We start from the raw sequence: 15,918 nt of genomic DNA on the forward strand, positions 1-15,918 counted from the left end.
TTTTGAGGGTGCCAATTGACAGGCACAAAGCTCTGCCTTGTTGTTGCTGCGGTGCTCTGCCTTGCTTGTGGCTGGCTGAAGTGATTGCTGCTGTGCAGAACACACTGTTCCGGGATCAGCCACAGAGAGCCTGAAGCCAGCCCTGCTGCCTCTGGAATGTCTGGTATGGGGACAGCGTAGCAGTTGGCCTTGAGGGGCCCGAATACATAGTCTTTTCACTCTTGCTGCCAGGGCCTTCCTCCTGTCTGTCTGTCTGTCTGTCTCCTCTCCTCTTCCTCTAATTCTTCTTCCTCTTGAGATGGGGTCCTGCAGTGAGCCTCTGGAATGGGTCAGCTGTCTCATTGTTTACAACTTACAACTTTTTCTTTCTCTATGCAAGTGTACTCAAATGTTGCCAAAACTCCGGCACTCAGGATTGTTACTTGTATACTCCCCACTCGTATGCTGAAATGAAAGACACTCTACTTGAGTAGAAATACACATTAATTTGGCCTTTACAATAAAAGCATAGGTAGAGCATAAGCAACCACCATACGTATCACCTTGCGTTAGAAGTTGGTTTTCCTGTAAGAGCTGGCCATGAAAGTGTTGTCACAATCTCTCCAGCAATGTGGTTTATTTCTGACTCTTAGAATTTCTGAAAGTGGCCAGGTGATTATGAAAAAAGAAGAAATCAATTGCCATAAATCAGGCCCAATAGTGTTTTGGAAACACTAACGTTTGACAGAAACAAACCACCATTAGCAACATGGCCTTTTAGCCATGTGATTACACTGATGTTGAGCATTTAGTCATTCCATGACACACTATGACGCATCTTCCCGCATTTAAATGCATGTGCTATTTTTGACACAAATTTCTCAACATGGCTCTCAACATCACTCACGTCTGAGTGCACTCAGTGGCCATGTTGTGCAACTTTTAAGTGGCTCAGTCGGTGTATTCTGTGAACAAAGGGTGGGGTCCTCCAGACAATCTCAGCCACCATACTGCATAGGAGGTTGTTTTGGTGAGTATATGTCTGGTTATGAACAGTGCATGTGTCACTCAAAAGATATGAGGGCGTGTTATTTTTTAAGTTAGTACACGGCCTGAGCCATAACTGAAGTGTATTGCTCCAGAATACCATCTGTGACCAAAATCCTCACTTATGATAAGTTACTACGTTTGGAATTCCAGACTCTGGGATAATATAGGCCCCCATTTTGAGGGACAATTTAATATTCAGCTGTTGTGTACTTTGACTGCAATGCAGTCATACCAACATGCCCACATAAGAGGTCATACTGATTACTCATGGGCTGTTAAAATGATGTTGTGGTTGTTACATGTTCTTACATAATTGTAACTAGGTTGGCCAGTGTATTGAATGGCCAGATTACAAACATCGGATCAGACTTGGTGGCTGGTATATGTGTGTGTGTGTGTGTGTGTGTGTGTGTGTGTGAAGCAGATTTGTGACTTGGAGGGCACTGGTCAAATCACCCTAGTACCCCTCAGCAACCACCGTCGGGGTACCAGGTGTGACTCTATATGAGTAACTGTATAAATGTGAAGCAGAGTGCTGCTGAAAAACAGCATGCGAGCTCAGCAAATCTTCCCTGGATGAATAAAGGTTAAAAGGTTAGGTACAGTATCAGGCTGCAAACCCAACTTTCTAGAGAAAATCGAGCAGATTTATACAGGAGATTACAGCCAATGGCATTAGAGCACCTGGACCTGTGCGCCCGCCTAGCTGTCAGTTTAGGCGCGGGAGGAGGGGGGGCGGCAGAGTGGGTGGAATCCCCTCGGTCAGTGTAGCAGTCTGCGGAATTACGCACATGGGTCAGACAAGGGCTGTGTCTCCAGCAGCTTCTGGCCGTTTGGCGTTGAGGCTTGGCAAATGCGATTTGAGAAGATAATGTGCAAGTGTGTTATTTTTTCCTCACTTTGATTGGAGTGGATCAGAAATGATTTTTCATCCTAGGCATCTGAAAAGCCCCATTTCACCTCACTCTTCCCGGATTAAAATCTGGGGTTACCTAATCTCTCTTAATCTGAACTAAATCTGTCTAATCGGTATAGAAAATTACACTCACTGAGTTGTACATATTATCACCAGAGGTGAACCTCTTGCGCACCGTGAGGTGTCAATGGAGGGCACTCGGAAGTAACATGTTGCACTGGACAATTTATAACGCACAGAGATATATCACTCAGCATATTTCTTAGACAACGCTCGTCGAAATTCTGCGGGAATTTTCTCTATATAGTTTTCAGATTGTATTATCATGATTAGATGTGGAGACTGGCACACAAAGCAGCGGCGTGTGATGCTCCGCCAGAAAGATCATTATGCAGAGTTTTGATTAAGAATCTGGATTTTGTCCCCCCTTTCATAATGGAGATGATGGAGCGGGAGAGAGAGAGATAGAGAGAGAGAGACAGAGAGAGAGAGAGAGAGAGAGAGAGGGAGAGAGAGAGAGAGAGAGAGAGAGAGAGAGTTCGGGATTTCGCTGTAATCATGTTGGGAGAGTATTGATTTCGTGAGCGCACTCCAATTGGCAGCATCTCCACTACAGCGCCGGCGCGTCATCCTCGGTTCACATCGACGGAACGAGTTGTAAGCAAATGAGAACATGTGTGGGATCTGAGAGTGAGAAAAGGCAGGGGGGATAGGGGAGCAGGAGGAGGTGTGATAAAAGCCAATTTTATCAACGTGAAAAGTGGATAAGAGATTTGATTGCTGGACTATTTTTTTTTTCTTATTTTTCGGACTGGGATTTTATCGATTCGTCACATGCGCACGCCTCTTCATTATAATTGCAGACAGTTGGGTGCTGTTCAGCCTGAATGGACTTGAATGTGCCACTGCCAGCTTAATCCGTGTAGACTGGAAGATTTAATAATTCACGGTAATCACGCATTATCGCCTCTGTGGATGCTGTCTACACAGCCCTGGTGATTTTTCCCTTTCCCATTCTTCCTGCTGTCTTCTGGAGGAATTTATCGACGACTGCTTGCAAATATGCTCCTTATCTGAAATATCATCTGTTGCTGCAACCGGATTGAAAAGCCCCTATGACTGACTCTGACATGCATTTGGGGTTGACTGTCTTGAGGTGATGTAGACTATCAAATAATCAGCATTTGAATCATCATCGGACATTTTACTCCAGGTAAAATGGACGAAATATTATTATTACTTTTATTACTTCTCTTATCTTTACACGCGAAGCTGTGATTTTGCTTGCATTCAACATGATCCATCTCCACAAGCAGCTTCTCCGTTGAATTGTTACTTATTGAATCAGACTGTATGCTTAATATCCCCGTTACGAGGCGGATTTCAGCGTGAAGTGGTATTGAACACAGTACGGGAATCGTGGAGGTATTTTCCCCCTCTCTCTTCAATCGATTTATTCCATATCAACTGAAGGGTAAATGTTGATGATGGAGGACGACGAATTAGAGGCTCATCAGGTTGATATTGATTCGGATTTCGAGCCGCAAAGCCGGCCTCGCTCATGTACCTGGCCAATGCCTTGCCCGGAGGATTTCCCCGGTGGACATGAGGTCAGTGGGGGTCTTCCACTGGCCAAAATCAAGGTGGAACCGGAGGACATCCCGGCTTGCAGAGCGGGGCTGGTGGGTGGAACGCCGGGAGAACTGAAGCATCCAGCCGGCGCCCCGGCACCCACAGGCGCGACGCACCCATGCCTGGCTGGCGCGGCGCTCGATGTGACCGGACAGTTGCGCAAAGCCAAATCCTCACGGCGGAACGCGTGGGGCAACCAGTCCTACGCGGATCTCATCACCCGCGCCATTGAGAGCACCCCCGAAAAGAGACTCACGCTGTCACAGATATACGACTGGATGGTCCGTTATGTGCCCTATTTCAAGGATAAGGGCGACAGTAATAGCTCAGCTGGATGGAAGGTAAGGAATACGAGTTGTGAAAAACACACGAGCCAGTATGAAGGGAATTTGACAAATTAATCACACAAAGTGTCTAGTGATAATATTGAGGATCATTTCCATTCACTAAGCCATTAGGCTTCTTTCACCCCTCATGCCATACGCATGTCACCGTGGGATTCCGTGTTGGTTACGAATGAATGGTGCCATGCGTTATCTTGTCTTAGTTCATTACTGCCGTCAGTCATTCTAATAGATCATTGGTGGCAGAATGTAATAGACTGGAGTAGTGGCACTCGCTGTGTGTGTGACAAGGCTTTGCTCATCCCAGCTGCAGAGTAGAGCTATAGCTTATGATGGGCAACAGCCGCTGTAGTAGTGCATGAAATGCCAAGACCAGGAGAACACATGGCGACACAATGGTTGTAATGGTTTCTCTCCATGTCTGCTCTGAATACATGTGGCAGATAAATAGAAAAAGGTGTTCCGTGTATTTTCATGCAAATAGGCATTACATATTGTCTTCTACTTATCTCTTCCAAACAAATGCAAGAATCACCAGAGGGATACTTGTAGCTGGTCACAGGTCAGCTGTCCACAATGTAAATATTCAGAAGGGGGTTCTCAACTGACCACACTCCACCACCACTGCCTGTCTGGCTGTGAGCCTGGAGTAACCTCCTGGACGTCTGCCCATGTTATCAGCCTCTCCTCTCCTCTCCTCTCCTCTCCTCTCCTCGTCTTGTTCCAATTCATTATGACCATCTCAGGACAGCGAAAAGGGGCAGGGAAATCAGCAAGGCAGCAGTGCTTGTCTTGATCTTGCCCCTCTCCAAGATGAGACCTTGAATGCCAGACAGAATTTACACCTGAAAAGCCTGTCACTTCTCTGGCACTGTCTCAGAAGCCAGAGAGGTAGAGGCTGTGATAGGCCTTTGTGGATGCCTGGTCAGTCTCTGAAATTGTGCTCTAGGTTTTTTCACTGACAATTCCTGGATAACATATTACATCACATCTGGGGTTGCAGGATCTCTGGTTTTTACCAAAGCAAGACCACTAAACAGGGTGGATTCCAAAAAGGGAGCCGACTTTTCACATTTGCCAGCACTCAAATGCTTATTGCTCATTTTATCCCATTAAATATTTACAGGAAGAAATATTGAAGCATCTCTAATGTGAACTTGAGTCGGCAATGTCACATGATTACCACTCATCCACTCAAATGGCAGCAGGCCTATCTAGGCGTGTCGTTCACGTCATCCAATAACATGTTCTTCATAATCAAAGACCACAGTAATGGCGTGTGTCCTTACTGTGTGATGTGAGAGCTTGCAGTCTGTCCCACAAAATACGTTCGTATTTACGTCTGTGGAATCTGGTTTTTGCCAAAACCTGTTGTGTTGCAGTTGCGTAAGGCAAACCCTGTCACGGGTTAGAGTTGGGAACCCCTTGTTGGCCCCAGCCTTAATCACAAGCACCTGACTGATGCCTTAAGCCCGCCCCATTAAACTGAACTCTGCTAAGGTGTGTCTGCAGGTAGACTTAGTTTTGCTATCCCTGTAGTTGCACCAACACCTACAGCTAACTGTTCAGCCACACTTTATCTTCAGCACCAATGTCCCAGTCTGCTATTTACGAAACTGCAAATTAGGGGGTTTGACAGTGGAAGTCTGAGGTCCGGAGCTATTTCAGGCCACAGGCGAGACACGGGGGCCCTTTCCAGGTAATGACGGGGGATTAGGTAAGTCGTTTAAAGCAGGCAGCTAATGTCAGTAACAGGGCTGACCTGATTTCAGTCAGAGACAGAACTGTAATGTAAACATACACTTAGAAGTCACATGTTCAGCTCACAATCAGGAACCACCTATACAGAAAATGGAAATAAGTTCACTCAACAGCATAGGTACATCGTGTATAACTCTTCCTCCTGATGCAACTACTCACCTAGGCTGGTGCAATAAGTAAGAATGTGTTCAACTCGCCTTATAGTGAACTTGCCTGGTTAAATAATAGTTCCATTTAAATTAGCAAGAATTTGAATAGTTAATGAAGCCCTGTAGAAGGTTTATTCATATACACAAATATTTTCATCAAGAGTATGATAGAGGGGCCATAAATCTTTCTTTCCGCACACTGTGGCATGACCGTTTTTGCACTTCATTACAAGGAATTTACTTGCAAATGATTTCATTAAGATAGCCATTAAATAAAAGGGGTGCAACAATAAGCCTTTGAAAATTATCTGTTTTAGGAGAGATTAATAGCAGGATTGTATGTACGGGGAGCCTGAGGCACTGTCAGCTTGTAAGGCAAGTTGGACAAGGTCAGTAGTGTTCGACCAGTCATCATGAACTATTAAGCCACACATTCAAAGTCACTCCACCAAAAATCATATTATTTCCCTCCCCACTTGTGTACAAAACAGATGCACTCTCATACATGTAATTGTACAATCATATCAGGCCATTATATTTGATAACAGCGCTATTATTTGTGAGTTGGAAAAGATTGCTTGCATCACCCGCTACATTTTCATCTCAATCATTAATATCATGCACCAGCAATGCATTTGATGTAAAACAGTCTGCTTTTTTTCTGTTGTGGAAGGGAAGGAAAAAAAAAAAAGATAAAAGACGCAAAATTGTTGGTAAGCTGCTGATGAAATGAAATGAAATGAAATGGTATGGCTTGGCAGTTTGCGTAGGTGGGGGGGAGTGGGGGGGTGGACAACTAAAAGCAAAGGACCAGCTAGAGACGGTTTATCAAAACTGGCCTGTATGCGATGGTTCTAGGATAGTAATCTCTAAAAGCAGATAGTGTATAGTATATTAAGCCGCCAGCACTCCTACTGGCAAGGATGCGATTCTGGCTTGACGATGGGTGCTAGACAGCCAGTACCCCTAGACAGAACCAATAAGCTCCTATAAATACCTGATGGCTTCTGACTTCTAGGAAGGCTGCAGTATTCTGAGGTCATGGCTTCTTAATCACCTCCTTACTGGAGGGAAGCTACATGGAATCATGTGCTTGTGAACCCTTTGACTCTTTCCACCGGGGGTAGTTACTCTAGTTATATAGTGCAGATTAGTGGTAACTTTGCTGGCTTTTATTTTCCAATCTTCTACAAACTAGCCGATATAAATATGAAATGTGCAGGAATCTAAGTTAGTAATTAATTACAAAACCCTGTGTGCGTGTGTGTTTGTATGATGTATAGGCAATTATATTTGAGTGCAAGCATCCAAGGGTGCATGTGCATGCATATTAGTGTGTTTGAGAGAGATAGTGCAGGCCTGCGTGCGTGGGAGAAGCACATGTCAATTGCAACAAAGCATCAGGGTGGGTAGTGGTGTGTGTGTGTGTCTTTGTGGGGGCTAGTGCAGGGGGAGGGGCTGTCTACTTCTATAGGCGTGTGTGTTTGGGCCCACTGATTGGTCTGACAGCATGTCACTGCAGAGAATGGTGCGCAGTCTAGCTCTTGACTCCCTAATGCTTCTAATGGTGGGGTTTAAAGGGGCCTTGGTGTGGGGATTGCCCTGTAGGCGCTCAGAACTTCATTTACTTCAAGGAGGTTGGATAATGCCTTTGTTATGGGCCAGGGGTTGCTATATTATGTGACTGTCAGCATGGGTAGTTATGGGTTGCATACATAAATAATTTAGAGATTCATCAGTGGGGGTGGTTGTGATGCCTTTTGTGTGTTTTGTATATTTATCTGTATGTATGTGTGTGTGTGTGTGTGTGTGTGATGCATGTTTTCAAGTTTGTGTGTGTCTAGGATATTGTTAGATTTCAGTGTCTGTGCATACGATTGCAAGTACAGTGCAGTCTGGTTGGAATTTGTGCGTTTCTGCCTGCCTGCATGTACAGCACTGTTTCTGTGTATGTGTGTGTGTATTTCTGCCTGTGTGTGTTTGTTGTGCAGGGCCTCTGCCGGGGCTTGGGGCAGTCAGATGCCAGGGGATTGCGCGGCAGGTCGGCGTGGGTGCCAGGCAGTCACTCAGATGCTCTAATCCAAAGTGACTAGGCTGTTATTTATAACGTGTCCTTAGGTAGCAGTCTGTGCAGGGCCAGCAGGTCAAAGGGTCAGGAGGCTCCCCTCCTGACAGAAATCAACCAAATCAGAAAGATGGAGCTCAGAAAAATAGAAAGGAAGCCAAGACAGAGACGGAAGAGAAGGGAGAGTGACTTCAGGGCAAAGCAAAAGTGGGCGAATGAGACAGTGAGAAGGAGAGACAAAGTGTAAGTGAGAGAATGAAGAGGGGAGAAAGAAAGATGTTTCAGTAGGTTTATAGTCTTATCTTCTGTAAAAGAACATAACCCCCTGTCTCCACAGGCAGTAGAATTTAGAACAGGGTTGGATCATATCACTTTATCTAATTGATTTATAGGTAAAGAGACAGACAGACTCTCGTAATCCTGTCACTGTGCACGGGCTCCAGCAGCTGCAGTAGAGAGACACTTGGCAAATATGAAGGATATGAATGTCAAATGTGCAGTAGAGAGTGTGTTTGACAGAAGCTTAGCATGGAGTGGAGAGACTTGAAACTTTCAGAGTGTGTAGGAATGCGTGCATGTGTCTGTTGTGCGGTTGTGTGTGTGTGTGTTTACGTGCGTGTGTGTATGTGTGTGTGTGTGTATGTGTGCGTGCCTGTGTCGCTTGATGATGGGTGGGGAGTCTGGAGAGACTGGAAACTATCCTAGACTTCAGCTGATTCATATTTTATCCTCTCTCTTGGCTCAGGGGAGCAGAGTAATTTGAGAGTGAGACAGACACACATGCACACAAATACACACACTCCCAAAATGAGAGCATATGATGCACGCCGGACAGATTTATGGTGTAGGATTATGAGCACCTTACATCTCCCCTTGGCTCCTGCAGCCAGAGCCAGGTTGGGTTCAGGCAGTATATTCAGGTTGAGCCGGGTATCTGATGCCAAGAAGCCTGTTCTCACCGCCTTTCCCCAGCAGCCTTCAGGCAGCCGTGGCAGTTCATTTCTCACTGAAAATGATTAATGTACATGCAAATTACCAAAGCATGGGCACGCATTCAAATATGGGAGACAGCGATCAGGAGACAGTAATATGAAAAACAATATAATTTTGCCTTTGATATTACTTCGCTCTCTCTTATCACTCCATCTCACAGACAACGGCGTTATCTTCTCTTTTATCTCTCCCTCTTTCTCTTTCTGTCTCTCTCTGCCTATACATTAGACATTCTACACATTCTTTCTGTCTCAGTGGTTTTTGGCGCGAGGGCCAATTGAGGTGAGGAGTCTTTCTCAAGGGAGCTATGGCGTCAGGATTTTGAGCTTTAGCAGTCTCCTGCCAGTGATCTAGACTGCCTTAAGCAGCATGCCTCCCCTTATCTAAAAGAAATCTCATATCTCACATTATCTCAGAGATAATAGGATAACAATGCTGGATTTTCCCCGGCTCGACTCCTCTCGGCTGCTGGGTCTTTTGGAGCAGAATACGAGGGGATGAGAACGTCAAGTTCCCAATTCGACAGGGTTGAACTAATTTGGATGTTCTTCTCAGCTTAACTGTACTTCAGCTGTTGAAGCATTTCTTACCAAGCCTATTACCCATGGCTCTGCCTTTTACAGCCGTTTGGTGACATTTTTCAGAATATTAAATGCTCTTCTCAGCTCAGTTTGTCCTAAAATGTAGAAGCATATAGTGAAATTCTTATTCTTTTCCCATTGCACTATTTAGGGTGATGGTTTCCACTATTCCCTCTGGCTCAAACACACACACACACTTGTGCCTCCCCAAACCACCCATGGAGGAACACTCTGTTCTTGGGTGGGGTGAGCCATTTTTGGAAGAGGAGGGGGCCTACTGAGGGCGGAAGTGACTGTCTGTGGTGCTGTTATGCTGTCTGATTTGTTTGGAAACCTGTCTGACTTTTGGGGATTGGCTCATTTGGGAGGTGTGGCTCCGTTTGGTAAGTGTCCGCGGATTTTTGGCAAAACCCTTTACAGCTGCAGGGACAGAACTTGGTGTGTTTCTCTGAGGCTTTATAAGTTTGGTGTCATGGGGATGTGATGGGAGGTGGGACGGCTTTCAGTGTTACACCAGTGCTGGATCATCTGAACACATCTCTTTTTATTTCCAGGAAAAAGGGTTACGAAATGGGGGAGGGGAAAGGAGAGGGAACAGAGAGAGGTCTTCTTTTCTGGGAGTCTATACATATAGGCATACATTCACAATAACCACATTCCAATATAAAACGGGAGTTGGAGTCGCTGAGTTCCAGCTAGTTACCCTCCAGTGATGTTCTATGGACACCAATAAAAACAGGATGTGGTTTTTCCCTGTGACTTAAGTATTTTTGTCCAACTAAAAGGTCTTTGTATTCAGTACTTATATTCTCTCACCGTTAGGCTTTATTTTTAGGGTATGAAATCACAACAGAGGTACGGAGTTCATGTTAACAGTAATATTATTCCCAGAATGTGTCTCTCAATGTACGGGATTTCACATTGTTATCAGAACAGCTGTACAAAATGACTAATGATATGATGATATGATATATCTCAGAATGCAATTTCTCAGTATACCTTTTTATGTTTTCATAATGTATTGTGGTTAAGCAATTGGCCATTGTTGTACATACTTGATCAGTAGAATAGTTTGAATGGACATGATTCAACTATCAAGAGGGTTCTGCAAGTGAGATATTTGGCATTGGCAAATTCAGTCAAGTGCCATGCTGAAGTAGCTTATTCTAATACAGAGAAAAGCCTGTCTATTCTGATAGCGGAGGATGAAGTTATTTTGTCCTAGAGAAATGTTGTGCATATTACAAATGTTGTAAATGGTTTGGTACATTCACTTCAGTGTGTGAATAAAATGTGTGTGTGAGTGAGCCTTTGTGGTGCTAGAATTTTCTGTCTGCGTGTGTAGCGCCATGCTTGTTGCTTGTCTGTGTCTGTGTGTATAAAATGTGATTGTGGTTATATGTGTGTGTGTGTGCGTGTGTGTACATGAGTGTTTCTGAGTATGGTATGTGTATTTCTCTCCCTTCTCCCTGTATGAGTGTGTGTGTGTGTGTGTGTGTGTGTTGGGGGGGTTGATGGGCTCAGTGGGAGCCCGGGTCCCGGGGGAACAGCTCTCGTTAATAATTCAGACGAGGCTCATTATCAAGGCAGCGCAGATTTCTCCCTGATTCCACCTTAATTGCAGGCAGGCTGCTCCACTCAGGCAGGCGGTAGTCACGCTGGGTCGACTCTCTCTCTTTCTCTGCCACTACAGGGCCTCCTCTGCTCTACTCTGTTCTGCTCCGTCTCCAGTACTCACCCCTACCACAACAAGACGGCCCCAGGCTAGCCTACTCCATATTAGCGTATACCTTAACAGCCGTGGCATACTATGAGCATGCTATTTTTATTTGTACTTAAAGATACGCCTCATATATTTCTGATTCGATGCAGGCCATACACTGTTTAGGCGTTGCTATGGAATGTGTTGTTGTTCTTTTGTATAGGCCAACACAAAGACGTGATATACAATATACTATGATATGATATGGTAGATTGTATGAACACATATGATTTAAATTTCATTATGACTGCATGCTATATCAGTACCATTTGTATACTTAACGATCCATCTAAAACATAAGGGTCATATAATTTCTTATGATCTACACTATACATAGGCTAATGCATTTTCCTTTGGCTACATGCTTTGTGATATATGATAATGGCAGGTTTATCCTTGGAATAGGCTATAGCATATTATCATAGAGATGACACTATAGAATGTGTGTTGCCATGATTGATATCAGCACTACAATAATACTCCTCTTTATGCCCATCTATAGGCTTATGTAATGTATATTGTCTTCATAATTTACACTGACTGATGGGTTTCCATTCAGTCCATTCATTGAAGCCCCACCGAGAGAGCAACATAATGGGCCTGATCTTGTCATACATGTATATGAATATTTCAAACCAAGCCATTGTTACAAGACGGGGGTTTTAGATAAACAACACAGACGCTTCTTCCTCTTTGCTCATGCTAAGATGAAGTGCGCTCAAAGCCGTATTTCTCTCCCGGCCACAAAAACTCCCTTCCCACAAATCATGGTGCCCATATTTCCTAATTCAATTTTTCTCTTCGTCGGATATCTCTTCCTGTATGCAGGGGATTGATGGCTGTGTGCATGTGCATGTGTGTAAATGTGTGTTTATGTGTGTGTGTGTGTGTGTGTGTGTGTGTGTGCACATATTGCTTTGTGTGTCCCTGAGAAAGAGATGATGTATGCCAGGCTAAACGGTGTATTTCACGATGCTCCATCTCCGGACCATTTCTGGCAGCCACGTGCCGGGTCTCTCGCTCCTCTCCGCCTGTCCATCAAGCCCCTGTCAGGAGCGAAAGGATTGAGGGAGGGGAAAAGGAGGGCGTGTAAGGGCCGTCTATCAGTTTACCTGAGCTCCCCTCAGCCCGACGGTCCCGGAAGGTGATGGAGGGAGCCACCTCACGCGGGGGGGAAATATAGTTAACGTTGACTGATCGGAGCAGGTGGACAGAAAAGGGAGAGGGAGGAGTGAGAGTTATGTTCGAGAAAGATGCTTGTTATGCTAATGGCTGGTGGATATGCTCCGCCTGAACCGAGCGCCCGTGGCTGATGGATGGAGCCGTGGAGGTCACCTCGGGTAGCGGCTGGTCAGGAATCGGCACGGCACCCCCCCCGCCGAGTCGTAATGTCAACCCACCTGAGCTGAAGAGAGGAAGCTGACCTTGGATGAAATCACTCGAAACGCTGCGTGCGCGGGGTATAGCGCCTTGCCTCCGCCCTGGGTGTGTACATTTGTATGTGTAAGACAAGCCATGTGTGAGCAAATCTGTGTGGGAGCCAGCATATGTGTGGGGAGGTTACAGGGTTGGGGCGAGGTTGTAGGGTTATGAGGTGACTGTGAGACCAGCTGGGCCTTTGGGGTTGGAGGGGGGGAGGGAGGTATGGAGGTATGGTGTGTGTGTGTCGGGTGGGGGGGGGGGGGGGGGGGGTGAAATCCTTCCCTCCCCAATTGGATTTGTATGTCAGTGGCATGAATCTGGGTCAGCACACAGGGCCCAGTGTTTAGTATGCTGACCGTGTGAGGTCTGAACTCCGAGTCGGCACATAGCCCTGAATGAACCCAGCACGTCTGCCTCTCTGTCTCCCACTGTCTCTCCCCTTTTCTCTTGGAGCCTGGCTGTTTTTTTTGTTTTTTTCTTATTCCTGTCTCTTCCCCCCTCCCCTCTCTCTCTCTCTCTCTCCCTCGTTTTCTCTCTGCGCCGAGAGCCCTTTTTCTATCCCCTCTCTTCTGTCTCTCTGTCTTTTTTCTTTCTGTACCCCGGGCTTTTTTTTTTTTATCCTTCTTTCTCGTGCTCTCTCTCTCTCTCTTTTTCACTGTCACTCACTCACTGCCTTCTCTTCGCTCCTCACTTGTTCTATTTCACACTCTCAGTCCTCCCCACAAAGTAGCCTTTTTATCACTCATTTCCCTCTTCCCTCGCTCATTTCTCCTGCTCCTTTCATGTGCTTTTGAAATCCCCTTTTCATCTTTTTTTTCTCTCTTTCTCTCTCTCTGTCTTTCTCTCACTGGCTCATTCAGTCATTCTTTTATTATCCCAAAACTAAAGTGATAAATGGCTCCCTTTCTTCTCCGTAAATGTCACTCGGGGAATTGTCTCTGCTCATTGATTGACTGGAGTAGACTGATGGCCACACATGCACATGCACCAGGCACACACACGTGCACGCAGGCAAAAAGAGAGTGAGAGAGAGATGAGAGAGAATCTGTCATTGGAAGTGCAGCTTGGCAGGGACTGCAGTTGTCAGGGTTAACATCTGGCCCTCACAGGTCCAGCTTTTTCTCAGAGGCTGATGCATCATCTAGAGAACTTCAGTGGTTGGTTTTGGATGAAGCATCGATTCTCAACAGGACTTGGCATCTGCAGAAGGGCTGGGAAGCTGCAACATGACAATGGATCAATCAAAGTTAAACAATCTACGCCGGCAGGCCGGTCTTCCCACTCTTTTCTTTCATCTAATGTGACGTGAGACCAAATGCATAAGTGTAAATCCCTGTTTGATCACTTGGCTTTAACTTTTCTGTAACTGTCATAATTGTGTCGGCGAAGGAGAAAGGCAACAGACCCAGACAGTGTGCATGTGTGTGTGTGTGTGTGTGTGTGTGTGTGTGTGTGTGTGTGTGTAGGGGTTAATAATGCTCAGTCATTTTGTTAATGTCTCATTCACCCTGCCGCAGGCACTGAGAGCTTGATAAAGGTCAAGACTACTGGTGGTCGCGTGTCATCCTCCCTTATTTCATTCTCTCCATCGCACAGCAGGGGGACTAAGAAAAAAGGAAAGTCCACAGCTGGCAACAGTACTGATCTGCGTCTTCATTCTCAGAAGATCTAGGAAAAATAGATTTAATAGAGAGACAATGGGGGGGGGGGGGCAGAGTCAATGATAGAGTGAGAAAATATTAAATTGATAGAGTGATAGAAAGGCAAGTAGAGGTAGAGTGAGGCGAATGGAGAGAGAGAGTAAGAGAGCTAGAATAGTACAGAGTAGATTAAGGCTTCCAAGCAGGACTGGAAGCCAGACTTGGCTGCACTTCAGCTACACTCTGCGCACTTCAGCTCAAGTGTGCGTCCATTAGTGCACTCCCACTGCACTCAAAGAGCCATACACTCTGAGATGCAACACACACACAAACAACACACACACACACGCACACACACACACACACACACAGTAAATTTCTTATATACTGTTCATATACGCAAAGCCCCACAGACACACAGTACAGTAGCCGACAGTAGTTCTGCCCTCTCACACACATTTACCCAAAAGCTACACTGACCTAGTCTTGCTCTGCCTCTCCTTCCGTCTCTCTTTCTGTCACACACACACACACACACACACACTCTCTCTCTCTCACACACACACACACACACACACACACATCCACAGTCTCTTCACTAGCCACCAGATTGCTTCCCGTCAAAATAAATAATTAAATGCGCGCAATAACAGCTTCCGAAAAAAGATCCCTCAATTAGTGCAAAATGGGTAAATGGGGTGGGGTAGGGGCTGCGGGGGGAGTGGTATTTCGGGAACACACACACACACACACACACACACTCACAGAAACACACACAAACACACAATCTATTACATAAGGCAGACCATGACCCAAGAAGGTTTTACGCAGTTGTGCAACGGTAATTTGTTTCCCCCCCCTTAGCAATCAGCTTAGCTAAGTCTTTTCTCAAATCCTTACAAGTGATCCATGCCCAAAGACTGGCCGGGGAGAGATCTAGATGAGTGGTGAGGAGCTGCAAGTAGAGAGCTGTGGGGATGCCGCTAGGGTCAAGGCTCTGTGTGTGTGTGTGTGTGTGTGTGTATGTGTGTGTTTGTGTGTTTCTGGGCCTGTGTGTGTACGTCTGTCTGGAATGGTGATTAGGAAGAGGTCGTGTGTGAAGGCCTATCCATGCAAGGGAGGTTGTGTGTGTGTGTGTGTGTGTGTGTGTGACAGAGAGAGATAAAGAGATAAATGTGCATGATTGTCAAGACGTTGGTGTGTGTATGTGTGTATGTGTGTGTGTGTGTGTGCACCAGGCTAGTGATAAAGGGTAAGGTAGAGGGCAGAGTGAGCACAGGCTGCGACGCTACCTGCCTTTAACAAGAGAGTGGAAGCTGCGGGAGGAGAAGATGGATGGGGATGTAGAACAGCGACAGGGATTGAGGGGGGTGGGAGAATTATATCCTGTATGACCATAAAGATGGGCAATTACACTGGAATTGCCGAATCTCCTTCTCATGGTGTGATTCAAAATTTAAGTCCCAATTTAAAGTCCAATGGGCCCTGTGTGGCATTTTCGAACATCTCCGAAAGGAAAATAGGCTTCAGTGGCCCTCTTGCCTTGTACCTATCAGGCTGGTGTCTATTGCACCTGGCCAGTCACGTGTTTCAAGTGCAGATGTTCAAATGCCAGTCTCATTTC

General features: G+C 45.7%; 1 protein-coding gene across 2 annotated transcripts in view; it reads left to right on the forward strand.

The window, feature by feature from the left end:
• Positions 1–3,245: 3,245 nt before the first annotated feature.
• Positions 3,246–15,918, forward strand: part of LOC139933374 (forkhead box protein O6-like) — a 27,341-nt gene continuing 14,668 nt past the window's right edge. For both annotated transcript variants that reach the window (XM_071927437.2, XM_078287269.1), the window contains exon 1: positions 3,246–3,918. In XM_071927437.2, coding sequence (XP_071783538.2) covers positions 3,424–3,918 — 495 coding nt within the window. In that variant the 5' untranslated portion in view covers positions 3,246–3,423. The remainder of the gene's footprint in view (positions 3,919–15,918) is intronic.

Source organism: Centroberyx gerrardi, chromosome 12 (genome assembly GCF_048128805.1).
Source record: "Centroberyx gerrardi isolate f3 chromosome 12, fCenGer3.hap1.cur.20231027, whole genome shotgun sequence".
In the NCBI taxonomy this organism is placed as follows: Eukaryota; Metazoa; Chordata; class Actinopteri; order Beryciformes; family Berycidae; genus Centroberyx; species Centroberyx gerrardi.